This window comes from Cervus canadensis, chromosome 31 (assembly GCF_019320065.1).
Source record: "Cervus canadensis isolate Bull #8, Minnesota chromosome 31, ASM1932006v1, whole genome shotgun sequence".
Taxonomy (NCBI): Eukaryota; Metazoa; Chordata; class Mammalia; order Artiodactyla; family Cervidae; genus Cervus; species Cervus canadensis.
In genome coordinates this window covers 6,076,872-6,091,328 of record NC_057416.1, presented here as the reverse complement: position 1 = coordinate 6,091,328, position 14,457 = coordinate 6,076,872, and the positions used below count along the sequence as shown (strand labels likewise).

The 14,457-nt window shown below is 47.1% G+C and overlaps 1 protein-coding gene across 1 annotated transcript; it reads left to right on the top strand.

Moving 5' to 3' along the window:
- The first annotated feature begins 1,651 nt into the window (after positions 1–1,651).
- On the top strand, positions 1,652–2,541 carry LOC122432341 (beta-defensin 103A-like). The gene is made up of 2 exons (XM_043454183.1): positions 1,652–1,709; positions 2,396–2,541. Exons 1-2 carry the CDS (start codon positions 1,652–1,654, stop codon positions 2,539–2,541), a joined length of 204 nt encoding a protein of 67 aa, XP_043310118.1.
- Positions 2,542–14,457: the final 11,916 nt, after the last annotated feature.

Here is a 14,457-nt window from a genome sequence, read left to right as displayed (position 1 = left end):
AGCCAGAAAGATAAGACCATTACAGTATACTAACACATATATATGGAATTTAGAAAGATGGTAATGAGAACCCTATATGCAAAACAGAAAAAGAGACACAGATGTACAGAACAGACTTTTGGACTCTGTGGGAGAAGGCGAGGTTGGGATGTTTCTAGAGAACAGCATGGATACAAGTATATTATCTAGGGTGAAACAGATCACCAGCCCAGGTTGGATGCATGAGACAAGTGCTCAGGCCTGGTGCACTGGGAAGACCCAGAGGGATCGGGTAGAGAGGGAGGTGGGAGGGGGATCGGGATGGGGAATACATGTAAATCCATGGCTGATTCATGTCAATGTATGGCAAATACCACTAGAATATTGCAAAGCAATTAGACTCCAACTAATAAAAATAAATGAAAGAAAAAAACAAATCGTGCAGGTTGTGTGTAGGGAGGACGTTAACTCAAGCCCAAGTGGGTTTAATTCCGAAGATCATCTTTTATGAAATATTCAACAATCCCAGAAAACTAATTCACTTACTGAATTATATAAACAACAAATTTATATATTTGTTTATATATATATATTTATATATTTGTTTATATATAAATAAAAAATACTTTAGCTTAAGTGTGATCTCTGCATCACTTGGGATATACTTATCCTACCAGATCATTTGTTGATCACCTGAAATCCAAGTTAAACTGGGTGTCCTACATTTTCCCTGCAGCCCTCCTCAGGAGACAGCATGCTCCAGGCTGTGCTGTGGTAACAGCGCCTCCAGATCTTAGCATCTTAAAAGAGACAAAGTTAATTCTTGCTCAAATGACGCCAACCCGTGAGGGACTAGGGGTTCTAAGCAAACCCCACCCCCGAGGAGCAGCCACCACTGTGGGCGCTGCTGGTCCTGTGTCCGAGGAAGGCGCTCTCAGGACTCTCATGCTGGCGATTAATGGGCCCAGCCCTGAAGGGAAACATCAGACACCTTCCTGACTCACGAATTTGGTGGTTTTTCAGACCGCAGTAAAGTATATGCTGTGTTTGACCTGAGATGCTGCACTCCATCACAGGCCAAGGACACAGGACAGAGTCTCTGGAATGCAGCCCACTTTCCCTTCCTTCCCACACTACTTAAAAGGTGATTCCATTCTGGGTGTATCCCTGCAGGCCCAGGGCATGACCCAGCACCAGTCTACACCTAGATTCTGAATACACCAGCCTTGGACTGGATTCATGGGGCTCAGATTCTCCCAGGACTTTAGGAAGAAGGCAAAAGCTTAGAAGACCACAGTGGGCACAGGTGAGCTCCCAGCTACATGCCCCAGGACTGCATCCAGGAGTGGACAGGTCTTTCCTGTCTCAGACAGCCAGACATGAGCCAGCCTACATGAGCACCCAGACCTCAGAGGCAACAGAACAGGCCTGTGCTCACATCAGGCTCTGAGTTTCCCTGAGGTTTGTAATTAACTCCTGGGGGGAATGGGCATGGTCTGCTTTGTAAGGGACCTTGGCATGAAGCTTAAGGAAATGCATCATATTGTCATCCCTGTAATATTACAGGAATTGCAGCTGCTGAATGCTTCTCCCTGTGGCTGTGGACCTGGAGCCTTTATAAAGTGAGCGAGCACACCATCCTGTCCAGTCTCACCTGCGAAGCTAGCCAGCCATGAGGGTCTACTACCTTCTCTTTGAGTTCCTCTTCTTGTTCTTGCTGCCTGTTCCAGGTAAGATGTGCTGGGAAATGACAGGACTGAATGGATTGAGAATTTGTCAGTCAGAGTCAGCCCTCTCCATTCATTTGGGAATTTTAGATAAACTAGTTTTGTTGCTTGAGAACTGGACATTACCAGTTTTTCTCCTTTATTTTACTTGACAAAGACCATCAAGAAGCTCAAAGTAGGGTCTCCATCGCTTCTGATTCACTCTTAAGAGACTAATCAGCTCACAGACCATCCCTCCACGGGAGGATTGTTATACCTGTTCATGAGACAGGAAGAAAGTGATGTAAATCTTTATTTATTTATTTTATGTGTAAATCTTTTAATACCAACAGGAAATCGAACTTAATCTGAGGACAGAAGCACAGGTTCCCTTTTATTAGCTTAGCGGTTGGAGGTACAGTCTTTCGGTCTCTTAAGGACCCGGGGACCATCGTGACCCCTGCCTCCCAGGTGTCAGTTCACAAGGGGGCTGCCACGGTCACGCCACTTTCTCAGCTGAGCCGAACCCACAGACGCATGGTGGGTAGCTAGCCCCACCTTCTTCTTTGCTCCAGATGGTATAGAGAAAGGAAAAAGACATAAAAGAACAAAAAATGGCGATGTATAACTTACTAGAGGGATTCCAAACGCCCTGGACTTGCACCGCGGCCTTCCTAAATCCTTCCGTACGCTTCGTTTCTTCAGCTTAGGCAATAGCGGAATCGTAAGCGGGTTTCAAAAGGATTATTGCAAAAGAAGAAGCGGCCGGTGTGCTCTGATTGGCTGCCTTCCAAATGAGGAACAGATAGGCCGCTGTGCCCTTAGTGGCCGAAAATGCTTCCAGAAAAAGAAATGAAAAATCCAGCATCACGAGGAGAGCGTTGCATAGTGTGAAAATGCCTCCTTATAGACTCCACAAGCCAAATCAAATTAAAGACTTTTAACAAAGAATTAGAAGCTTGATTATTATCATGATTATTTTTTAACATTCTCTTTATTGTGCTAGTTGTTACCAAACAGGCAACTTAGAAAGTGTTAATGACTCCCCTTTAATTCAAATAAAGTATAATCCCTAGAGGAAGCCACAAGAGGCTCTCAGATGATGTTCCAAAGATTGTCAGATTTTATTCCTCTTTCACAACTTTCACCCCACAATGACACTGGACCACTTGTTCTTTCTGAAACACTTCCTTTGCCTTCTGTCACCCATCTGAGCTGTGCAGTCTGTCCATCTGTCAGAGCATCTCCCCAGCAAATCCAGCTCTGAAACTTCAGGGCATCCCTGAGGGTCTTCCCAGGTCCTTCTGAGCACTTTCCAGCTCAGAGACACGGGGAACCTGGCTCCTCCTCAACCTTGCCCTTAGCTTTCCTCTCACTCTTGCTTCTGTTCCGACTGAACTCAGGCCTGGGTAAAATCTCTCTTCCAGCTATGTCTCCAAACCCATCTCTCAGGGGCACCTCAAAATCTACCTCCTTCTTAAAAATACACATTTGTTTCCCCAACAAATATGATCTTTCCTTTTAAAAGGGTTCTGATCTGAGTGCTCCATCTATGACTCCTGCTTGATTTTTACATTCACTACATTTGCATATTTCCAATCTCCATATTTGGTTGCAGATTTTGAAGGACGCTTCATCATTTCAACACTCCTGGCCCAATGTTTTGGCACAAAAGCTCCTCAACAAGTGTTTATTGTGACCCCATGGACTGGGGCCCACCAGGCTCCACTGTTCATAAGACTCTTCAGGCAAATATACTGCAGTGGGTTGCCATGTCCTCCTTTATGTGAACTGAAGTACATTCCGAGGCACTGTACCTTTTTAATGGTCTCTGGAGGTTGATACAGCATGATTCCAGCAAATGTGATGGCAGGTCCATCACCCCCAACTAGAGCCCCAAGTCAAGGAACTGAGTTCTCAGGAAGAAAGGGCAAACACTCAAAGACAACAGCTTGGACCCCAAAATTCAGCATTAAAAAAAAAAGAAAAAGGACATGATGGGACTGTATGCTGCCCTTCTACATTACACGACTAAGGAACCAGGCAAAACCTGTGAAACTGCTGATTCAGACTCTGGCACAAGCAATGCAGGACCGTAATGAGGAGAGCAGAAAACAGGTAGGTGAGGGGCTTCCCCGGAGGTCTGGGGCTGGGATTCTGTGCTCCCAGCTCAGGGCGCCTGGGTCCACCCCTGGTCACGGAACTAGATCCCACATGCTTCAGCTAGATTCTGTCCAAGGTCCAAGGCAGTCAAATGAATGAATTAGCTAATTAAATGCTTAAAATATCTGTGCTCAACCATTTAAGAGAAAAGAAAAAAAAAAAAACTGAAGTGAGACTTATGACATCTCCAGCCTCTACAGATTTCCAGGCCTAAATATAGGGAACAAGAACCCAAACAGGCCAACAATTCTTCTGAGTCGAAGAGAGTGGGGTCAAAGTTCAGAGAGTACAGACATCTTCACTTCTGGACAGAAAACCGGCAACAGGCCTCAGGATCAGCACTGTGTGCCTGTGTGCTAAGTCGCTCCAGTTGTGTCCGACTATTTGCCACTCTGTGGACTGTGGAGTTGCTGAAAGCATAGGGGAAAACTGTACTTTTCATTCAATTCCAAAACTGCTCTAAAAAAATGAAGTCTATGATACTAGATGGAATTTTGGTTCAGCCTTATGGGATAAACTGTGATGCTAAGATTCTAGACACTATCTTAAGGAAACAAATGATCATTTCAGTAAAAGCAACAACAACAACAAGAAAAAGAATAATATCAATTATCTATTAAAAAAAACCTCACTTAAGATATCAAATATAAAGGCAAATGGATTTAAAGTGAAAGGATGGAAACAGATATGCTGCTGCTGTTGTTTAGAAGTTCAATCCTGTCCAACATTCTTGAGACCCCTATGGAATCATCCAGGCAAGGTTACTGCACCAGGTTGCCATGCCCTCCTTCAGGGAATCTCCCCCACCCAGGGATCAAAACCATGTCTCCGCATCTCCTGCATCTCAGGCAGATTCTTCACTGTTGAGACAACAGATATGCTGTGGAAACATTAATTTAAAGTAAACAGAGGAGGCTGTATTGGTTAATTGACTGGCTTCCTGGTGGCTCGATGGTAAAGAATCTGCCTGCCCTGTGGGAGACCTGGGTGTGATTCCTAGTTAGGGAAGATGCCCTGGAGGAGGGCATGGCAACCCACTCCATTGTTCTTGCCTGGAGAATCCCCATGGACAGAGGAACCTGGCAGGCTACAGTCTATGGGGTCACAAAGTGTGAGACACAACTGAGTGACTAAGCATGGGACACAATTAAGTAACTTCTAGGACAAGGACCAGATATAGAGATGGGTACTTATCCTAATGAGAAAATGTTTAATTCATCAAGAATAATGAGATGGAAGAATAATGAAATTGGAGCCCATTATACAGAGTGAAGTAAGCCAGAAAGATAAAGAACATTACAGCATGCTAACACATATATATGGAATTTCGAAAGATGGTAATGATAACCCTATATGCAAAACAGATAAAGAGACACAGAAGTACAGAACAGACTTTTGAACGCTGTGGGAGAAGGTGAGGGTGGGATGTTTTGAAAGAACAGCATGTATATTATCTATAGTGAAACAGATCACCAGCCCAGGCTGGATGCATGAGACAAGTGCTTGGGCCTGGTGCACTGGGAAGACCCAGAGGGATCGGGTAGAGAGGGAGGTGGGAGGGGGATCGGGATGGGGAATACGTGTAAATCTATGGCTGACTCATGTCAATGTATGACAAAACCCACTGCAATGTTGTGAAGTAATTAGCCTCCAACTAATAAAAATAAATGAAAAAAAAATACATCTGAGTAGTGAATCAGAATGTACTTAGCAAAGAAAGTTTAAAATTCTTAAAGAAAACTTATAGGAATAAGCGGAGAAACAGACAAATTAGCAAAAGTGTCAGTGGGGGAGCACAGCATTAGACTCAGCCCTAGTCCACTTCTGAGGACAGGTGTGACTCAGGTGACCATCAGAAGCCATGGCACCCACCCCATCCACAGGAGAAGGGAACTGGGAACAACAGCCTCTGCCCATTAACACCCAGGGCTCCATGCTGACAACACCTGAGTTTGTGGAGTCATAGAGGTGAAAGGATTTGCTCTTCAAAACCTTATCTGTAGGACTGGGACACCCCTTCTTGCCTGAGGAAGTGATGCACTCTCCCAGAAAGACACTGCCTCAATTTCCTACTCACAGGTTAAAGGTTTGGGGACACAGCATTTATCTTCCCTTTAAAGAATGAGACCCTGAGTTGCCTCTCAGCCCAGGCATGAAGCAACCATGATCCACATGGCCTTGTTTGGTTTTTAAACTGTGAAAACTAATAATCCATTTAGACTTTACCTACAATGAACCCTTCCCTCCATCTTATATTAAACTCATCTCTGGTTTCTGGTGAGCCACCCCATGGTTTCTTGGGTGTGTGACCTCCTTGCTGAAGCAACAGGACCCCTCCCTGATGGACAGAGATGCCCCTGGGCTTTAGCTCCAGATTAACATCTCTGCAAAGCAGTCATCTTTAGATCTTGCCTAGGAAAAATAAGCCACTGCAATTGGAGAATTCCTACAAGGGCCATGTCCCACTAGTGAGGAACTGCGGCAAGAAACTCTCTTGAAATTCACCATGGCACCATGCAAGCCTATTGGAAACTTCCTTCTGTGAAAACTCATGCCCGGTCTTACACATGAAACTGCATCATCTTGCTTAAACTGCATCTTCCTTAAGAGAAAAAAAAAACTCTGCATCTTCCTTAAAAGAAAAAAAAATCTGCTGTGCTGCAAACCATAGATCATTAAAACACACGAATTTTTATTTTGTTTATTTATTCAGGCTACACCAGGTCGTCATTGTGGCGTGTGGGTTCTAGTTCCCTGACCTGCTATGCTTGGGAGTACAGTCTTACCCACTGGACCATCAAGGAAGTCCCGGAAAACAGCATTTTTAAAAACTACATTTAAAAAACACTTTGAATTGGAGTATAGCTGACTAATAATGTTGTGATGGTTTCAGATGGACAGCAAAGAGACACAGCCATGCGTATACAGGTATCCATTCTCCCCCAAACTCCCTTCCCATCCAAGCTGTCACATAACATTAAGCAGAATTCCCTGAAAAACAGCATTTTCAATGAACAGCCACTGCAGACAACGAATTAGTCTCACTTCTTTCTCCAGTGTAGTATTAGAGCATGTATGTAAATTAACCCTGTAGCATAGATTTTGACTGCAAGGTCCATAAATAAACAGATACATATATATACCTTATGTATCAGTTCAGCTCAGAGTTCTGTCTGAATCTTTGCAACCCCATGAAATCACACCATGCCAGGTCTCCCTGTCCATCACCAACTCCCAGAGTTCACCCAAACTCATGTCATCAATTTGGTAATGCCATCCAGCCATCTCATCCTCTGTCATCCCCTTCTCCTCCTGCCCCCAATCCCTCCCAGCATCAGGGTCTTTTCCAGTGAGTCAACTCTTTGCATGAGGTGGTCAAAGTATTGGAGTGTCAGCTTCAACATCAGTCCTTCCAATGAACACACAGGACTGATCTCCTTTAGGATGGACTGGTTGGATCTGTATAGATAATGATATATATATAAGTAGATGATGTCTACCTCTCTCAAATATCATGTAGAGCTAAAGTAGAAGGAATCATGATCAAGACAACTTATTTCCCATCAGAAAATTTCTATGCCTGGGTGCCAGCCAGGGACTCTGTCTGTTGGAGGCACCCTGCATGGCTTTGCCGAGCCTCACAGGTGAGATGCTGAGCCACAGTGGGGAACCTGAACAGGACTGAAGTTCTGGAGGCTCCTTCAGGACCAGGTCCACCCGGGGTACCCACATTTCTAAAGGTCTTGGAGTTCTACTCAGAGCTGCATGGCAAGCTCCATCCTGAGCTTTAGCATTTCTGAAAAGCCAGGTCAGTGTCTCTCCAGCACTGAGATGGATGGATGTTACTAAATGAGGGCTGTTACTTAGTGATGGAGGTCCCTCTTAATCCAGTGAAGGGATCCCCACTGCTGGGCCTTAGTGATACTAGGCTGGGGAGATGCATTCAGTGGCAGTATCCTCCTCCCACTCTGTCTCTGATGAAAGGAAAGGAAGCACCCATCTGCCCATCACGTGTCCCACTGAGATTTTATGAGACTGGCATGTGATTGTCTTGCAGTGTATTAAGAAAAGTATTTTTTCCCTCTTTCTTTTTTCCCTTTTGCATCTTTCTCCACTTTAACTGTTCCTAACCTACAGTCTGCACTGATAACCAAGTTTCTTCGTATCAGAAGACTAACCGATTATGCAAACTACATCCGGAACCTATTGCCCTCCTTTTCTGCAGGAGTCACATCTGCATCTGTTATCCTTTAATTTAGTCTAGCCACATCCTGATACTTAACTCTATCGCATCATAAACCTCCCCTTGTAGTTTAATTTCCCTTCCTTTGCTCTGTGGTAGCTCATGTTGATGCTTATCTTTACGGTACACTCTTTGGAAGCCACCCCCTAGTGGTTTGCTTTCCCCCTTCTGTATTACAGGAAGAAAGTTGCCAGGAAATCCCCAAAGGACAATGGACCCAACCACCAGGACCAACTGCCAGACCCGAAAACCAGCTACCTGATTCTGGCCTTGACTGTTTCCAAACAGCCCAAAAAGAGATCATTCAGGACCCCAAGACCTCTTGTGGTGTATCTCCAACCCCTGACTGAGAGCACCAATTGTATGATGCCCTCGATTCCCAACGGAGGGGAGAGAGACTCCATGAGGCATGTGTTCTCCCGTCTGCCAGCTTCAGGGTTAAAACTATCTTTCCCTTTGCTCCAAACTCTGTCTCCACAAGTTTTATTCAGCTCCGGTGGGCAGAGAAAACCAAGACTTTGGCAGCAACTGTTGCTGCCAACCCGTAACAGGCTAGCTGGCGTGGGGAGAGGGTTGGGACCACTGGGTCTCTTCCCTCAGGGCCCCAGGGGCCCGAAAGAGGATGGCTGTCTCTGCGGATGCTGGGAGTCAGCAAGTCTTGCCCAGGGTGTGAAACTGCCTCTGGACGAGTCAGTCCCTATTTGGGCTTGAAACAGCCTTTCAGGAAAACAGTGTATGTGTGAGTTGCTTAGTTGTGTCTGCCTCTCTGCAACCCCACAGACTACAGCACACCAGGCCCCTACGTTCATGGGACTCTCCAGGCAAAAACACTGGAGTTGGTTGCCATTTCCTTCCCAAGAGAACTAGAGAAATAAAGAAAGTGGAGTCACTCAGTCCTGTCCAACTCTCTGCAACCCCATGGACTGTAGCCCACCAGGCTTCTCCAACCTTGAAATTTTCCCGGCAAGAGGACTGGTGTGGGTTGCCATGTCCTTCTGAACAGGAAACCAGTGGGCAGATTCAAAGCCCTGCAGGGGTGAGGGTGGGGCTGGGGAGCGGGTAAGCCAAGGTTGAGCAAGAAGTCTGTGCCCCTGCCAGGGGAGACAGGCCCCTGGGCCTTGCCACACCCTTGCCCAACAGCTGAACTGACTTCCAGGGAGAAGTATCTGGTCAAAAGGGAGGCAGGAAAGCTTTTTGTGGGGTTTTCAACAGCCTCATTAGCATAAGAGTGACTGACCCTGCTCTGTGCTATAAAGGCCACTCCCATGACACACAGATAGAGACTCAGTTAACCAGTTCATAAGAACCAAATCCACAGCCAGCGCGGAATTCCTCCCGGAACCTGGGACCTTTATAAAGCGGCAAGCACAGCCTCTTCTCCAGCGTCAGCCCCAGAGCTCCGGCCGCCAGCATGAGGCTCCATCACCTGCTCCTCGCGCTCCTCTTCCTGGTCCTGTCTGCTGGGTCAGGTGAGCTCCTGGGAGCCCCGGGGGAGCCGCGGGCTCTCTCTCCTGTTTCTACCTCCTTCTGTCCTGCTACCCTCATCTACACGGGGTCAGACTAAACCCACCGTGTGTGATGCTTCTGAGAAGCCAGCGCTGAGTACTTAGTAGCGAGAGGGGTCTGAGAACCTCCCTGCAAAGTTCCTGGCTGTTTCTAAGCCACTCCAGCGAGTCAAAGCTTCTGAGCCCGTCTCCACATTGGTTTCATGAGGAGGAAACAGAAGGTGCCTCTGTTAAGTGACTCTCCTTTTTATCTTTTTCATAAAAGCAAGAAATCTGATTTTGTCCCATGACAGAAGCGCAGAATGTCGCTTTATACATCTTTCTACTTGAAGGGGGGCGGCTCTGGGCAACCAGAGAAGTCCAGAGGAGAGTCAGGCCGAGCCTGGGCTTTGGGAGCTGCTCTTGGGACGCTCCGTGCTGCGTCTCCTCAGCAGGAAGGTCCTCCAGGACACGGCGCTGATGATGCGACCCTCGCTCCACAGCTGGGAGGCACCACATCCAAAGCAGTGTGCAGGATCGGATGTCTAATTTTCAACTTACCCTTGATATTGCCAGAAATAGGATGAAAATATGTAGGAAGGAGGGAAGGAGGGAGAGAGAGGATGCGGAGCCTGAGACCTAACAACTGATTAGATGTCAAAATGAAGTTGAAAAGCCCTTGTCATCAGTGTTGTTTATGACTGTAACCCAGCTCTTACACAGTGGCAGGGAGAGAGGCCAGGGGGTTAAGGATGACGGCCACTCAGTGCCCGGGGCCCGTGTTCAATCCCTGTGGGGGGAAATAGAGGGACCAGAGGTGCCTTGCAGTCAGGAGGAAAAAGACGTGTGACCGAGATGGAAAGGCGGCTGGTCAGGAGGAAACCACAAGGGGAGGAGGAGAGCGTGTGAGGAAAGCGGGAAGGCCACTGGTCAGGAGGAAACCACAAAGGGAGGAGGAGAGCACATGAGGAAGGCCAGAAGGCTGCTGGTCAGGAGGAAACCACAAAGGGATGAGGAGAGCCTGTGAGGAAAGGGGATAGGCCTCTGGTCAGGAGGAAACCACAAAGGGATGAGGAGAGCCTGTGAGGAAAGCGGGAAGGCCGCTGGTCAGGAAGAAACCACAAAGGGAGGAGGAGAGGGGCTGACTCTCTCCAGCGGTGAGAGCTCTGAGTCAGTAGAGACCATGATACAAAAGTTTTTTTTCCAAACCATTATCACTCTCAGTTGTAAGTTACTTTGAGAGTAAGTTCTCTTTCAACAGTTCTTCCACTGTCAGCTGCATCTTTTCCTCCTATCTCAGCTCCACTACTTGACTGACTCCTTGTGCTGGAAAACTAAACAGTGAAAATAGACGCCTACGGGCCACTTCTGACTCCTGACCAGAAGGTGGATGCAGCAGAGCTTACAGGTCTTTGGCCTCGTGGTGCAGATGACCCCGCACACAACCGTGCTCCTCACGCCCCAGTCCCTCAGCCTCTGCTTCTAGAAATGAGAGGGTCCACCGGAGCCCGGACAGGGTCAGCGTCTGCCTGGAAACTGGTCCACGGTGTCCTGGACTCACATCCTGTTGTCATGAGGCCGTGTCCATATCTCAGCAAAGAAAGCCCCAGGGCCTTGCTCAGAGGGCACACAGCTGCCCTTCTCAAGATGCCGCTTTTCCTGCTGACACGTTTATACCCTCTTCTTTTTCTTTCTAGGATTTACTCAAGGAATAAGAAATTCTCTAACCTGCCGTTTTAATTTTGGCATCTGTCTGCCGAAGAGGTGCCCTGGACGCATGAGACAGATTGGCACCTGTTTTGGGTCTGCAGTAAAATGCTGCAGATGAAGATAAAAGAAGGCGAAGAGGTGGCCAGGACTGATGCGGAGTCAGAAACTGCACCCTTCGACAGAGCATCTAAAATTGAAACCAGAATAAATTTTGTTCAAAATTAAAGAATTGCCCACTGGTCACTGACGTTGTTGTGCGGTGTCTGATTCCAGGCTAATTCCCAAATCCCTAAGGATGCTCTCTGAGCTCCTTACGGGAACCATGGGGGAATTTTAGTGGGTGCTCTGAAACCCCTGTTGCTTGGGGGCCTGACCTTCCCCAGCCCCTCTGTCTGCTGTCCTTCCTGCTTCCTGGCTCAGGGCACCCTGGCCTGCCCCTCATCTCCCCTCAAACATGCACCCCACGGGTCCAGAATCACCAGAACACCAGTCTGGTAGGAAACCCCCGACCCCTGCTCAGGAGGAAACCCCCTCCTCTGTCCCCCTGTAACCCTCACTTCCGTTTGGTTTATGCTTCTTCCGCCTTCCTTGTGCACACGTGGATACACTTCTGGTTCCCTTTTGGACAATAAGGTCTCTGTAGGAATGGCCTTGTCCTATTCCTGTATGTGCCGGGTATTGAGCCGAGACATTGCTTCACCAACTGTCATCAGTTGAATGACACAGTTGACATGGACAAAGCATGTCTCTCTGTGTGGACATGATAGGATGCAACTAAATGCGATGGAAGAACCAGTCCTGTGGAAGCACAATTCAGTGAGGACAACATAGCACGGAACTCAGAGCCCGCCAGGGCAGGCTGAGCACGCGGACCTCAGCCTGCCTGCAGTTTCTTCAGAGGGTTTCCCAGTTAAACCAAGAGCCTGGCTGGTGCACGCGGTATGTGTGAGCAGCTCTCTGGTCTTCACACTAACTCTTCCCTCAGTGCAAGCTGAGGTCACCAAGGGGATGGTGTTAGGAGACAGGGTATTTGGGAGGCGATTTGGTCATGAGGGTGGGATCCTCCTGGTTGAAATGAGGGCCTTTATGAAAGAGGCCCCAGAGAGATTGCTCACCGTTGTGCCCTCTGAGGACACAGGGAGAAAACTGACATCCACTAGCCACCTGCTCTGTCTTGATCCTGGAGCTCCCAGCCTCCAAATCTGAGAAGTGGAGGTCTGTTGTTAATCAGCCACCTATTACAATACCACATGTAAAACAGCCAGTGGGAATTAGCTGTATCATTCAAGGAACTCTGACGGGGGCTCTGCGACCAGCTGGAGGGTGGGATGGGGAAGGAGACAGGACGAGGTTTCGGGAGGGAGGGGACATGGGTGAACCCTTGGATGATTCTTGTTGATGTATGACAGAAAACCTCAAAATTCTGTAAAGCAATCATCCTTCAATTAAAAAATAAAGTGCAAAAAAAGACCCCCTAGCCTTTGGTGTTTCTGTTTTAGTAGCCTGAAAGGGCAGACACATGACAAGCGACAATTCCAGCACACATGGAATTAAGGTACCTAGACATTGGCCCTTAAGGTAAGGAAATGACCTGGATTAACTGACTGTGCCCAATGCCATCTCCTTACAAGGAGCCTTAGATGTGGAGGAGGGATGCAGCTCAGTGTCAGAGACGTGGGCTGAGAGACTAAACCAGCCCTGGCTCCCGTTTACATGGAGGGGGCCATAAGCCAGGGAGGGCAGGCAGCTTCTAAGCATGAAAAGGATGGAAGCCTCCAGAGGGAACAGCATCCTGCTGACACCGTGATTTGAAGCCAGCGAGACCCATTTGGGACTTTGGATCCTCAGAACCACAATAACAAGTATGTGTTCCTTTAAGCCACTTAGCTGGTGGCAATTTGTGAAGCTGCAACAGGAAATCAAAACAGCAATTGCTTAAAATCATGCCTTGAGCCTAAAATGAGGAGCTCAAAAGAGACAAACCTGTGTGTGTTTAATGGAGGAAAAAAATGATAACAGCTCTAAACATTTGCTCAGCTTTATATTTCTTTTTTCACAGAAATGCCCATGGTGCATCTGCCAACTCCTTTTCATCTCAAAGTTTATATTTGGGACTCAGTCTTACAGCTCATGTATCTTATATCCCTTTTATCCTTTATTTTTAAAATTTTATCATGGACAGTTTATCTAATATTGAGTATGTTTGGTAGTACTGTTTATTAAAGTTTTATCATATTCTTTATTGGGATTTCAATTTTTAATTTTTGCTTAACTTTTAAAGTTTTATTCTAAATGTATCTGCTAATGTTTTATTGCCATAACATTTCTGAGTGTCTTATTGCACTCTTGTGTGGGAGGAATGCTCTTCTCACTTCAGCACCAAGAAGAGGATGGCTTTTCCATGTGACTCATGAACCAAACAGGTTCGTTCTCTGGTCCAAAGCCATCCTTTCCACCTGAGTCCTGGATCTCATTTCTCTTGCTTACTTGTGGGTGAGGCCCAAATCAGCTCCACCTCTTGCCTCCATCTACTCAATCTATGGCAAATGCAATTGCACCCCACTCCAGTCCTCTTGCCTGGAAAATCCCATGGATGGAGGAGCCTGGTAGGCTGCAGTCTGTGTGGTCGCTGGGAGTCGGACACAGCTGAGTGACTTCACCTTCACTTTTCACTTTCATGCAGAGGAGAAGGAAATGGCAATCCACTCCAGTGTTCTTGCCTGGGGAATCCCAGGGACGTGGGAGCTTGGTGGGCTGCCATCTATGGGTTGCACAGAGTCAGACACGACTGAAGTGACTTAGCAGCAGTAGCACTGCATCTATAGAAACTAACAGCAGGGATTGACCCAGTGTCCAATGGTTAGAGACTTCATGCTGCCAATGCAGGGGACTGGAATCCATCCCTGGTTGTGGAACTAAGATTCCACATGCTAAGGAAGAGGCCAATAGTTCCAAAACAGACAAACAAAAAATATCCCCCAAATGCCAGTGTTTAAAAAAATAAAACCTAAAAGAAGGAAACAGTTCTTCATTGACATGAGAGCAATCATGAGCTCGGATTTCTTTGCACTTAGTTTTTCAGCAAAACTCTTCAGAAGGAGTGTCTGCAGCCCCCACTTCCTCTCATCACTCTCAGGCAGATAGATACCATCAACTCTGGCTGGGCCCACCC

Bases quoted from the DNA above. Each gene is read 5' to 3' on its own strand.
- LOC122432341 (XM_043454183.1), top strand. From the start codon at position 1,652: ATGAGGGTCTACTACCTTCTCTTTGAGTTCCTCTTCTTGTTCTTGCTG. The intron at 1,710-2,395 runs GTAAGATGTGCT...TCTTCAGCTTAG, and splicing joins GTTCTTGCTGCCTGTTCCAG to GCAATAGCGGAATCGTAAGC.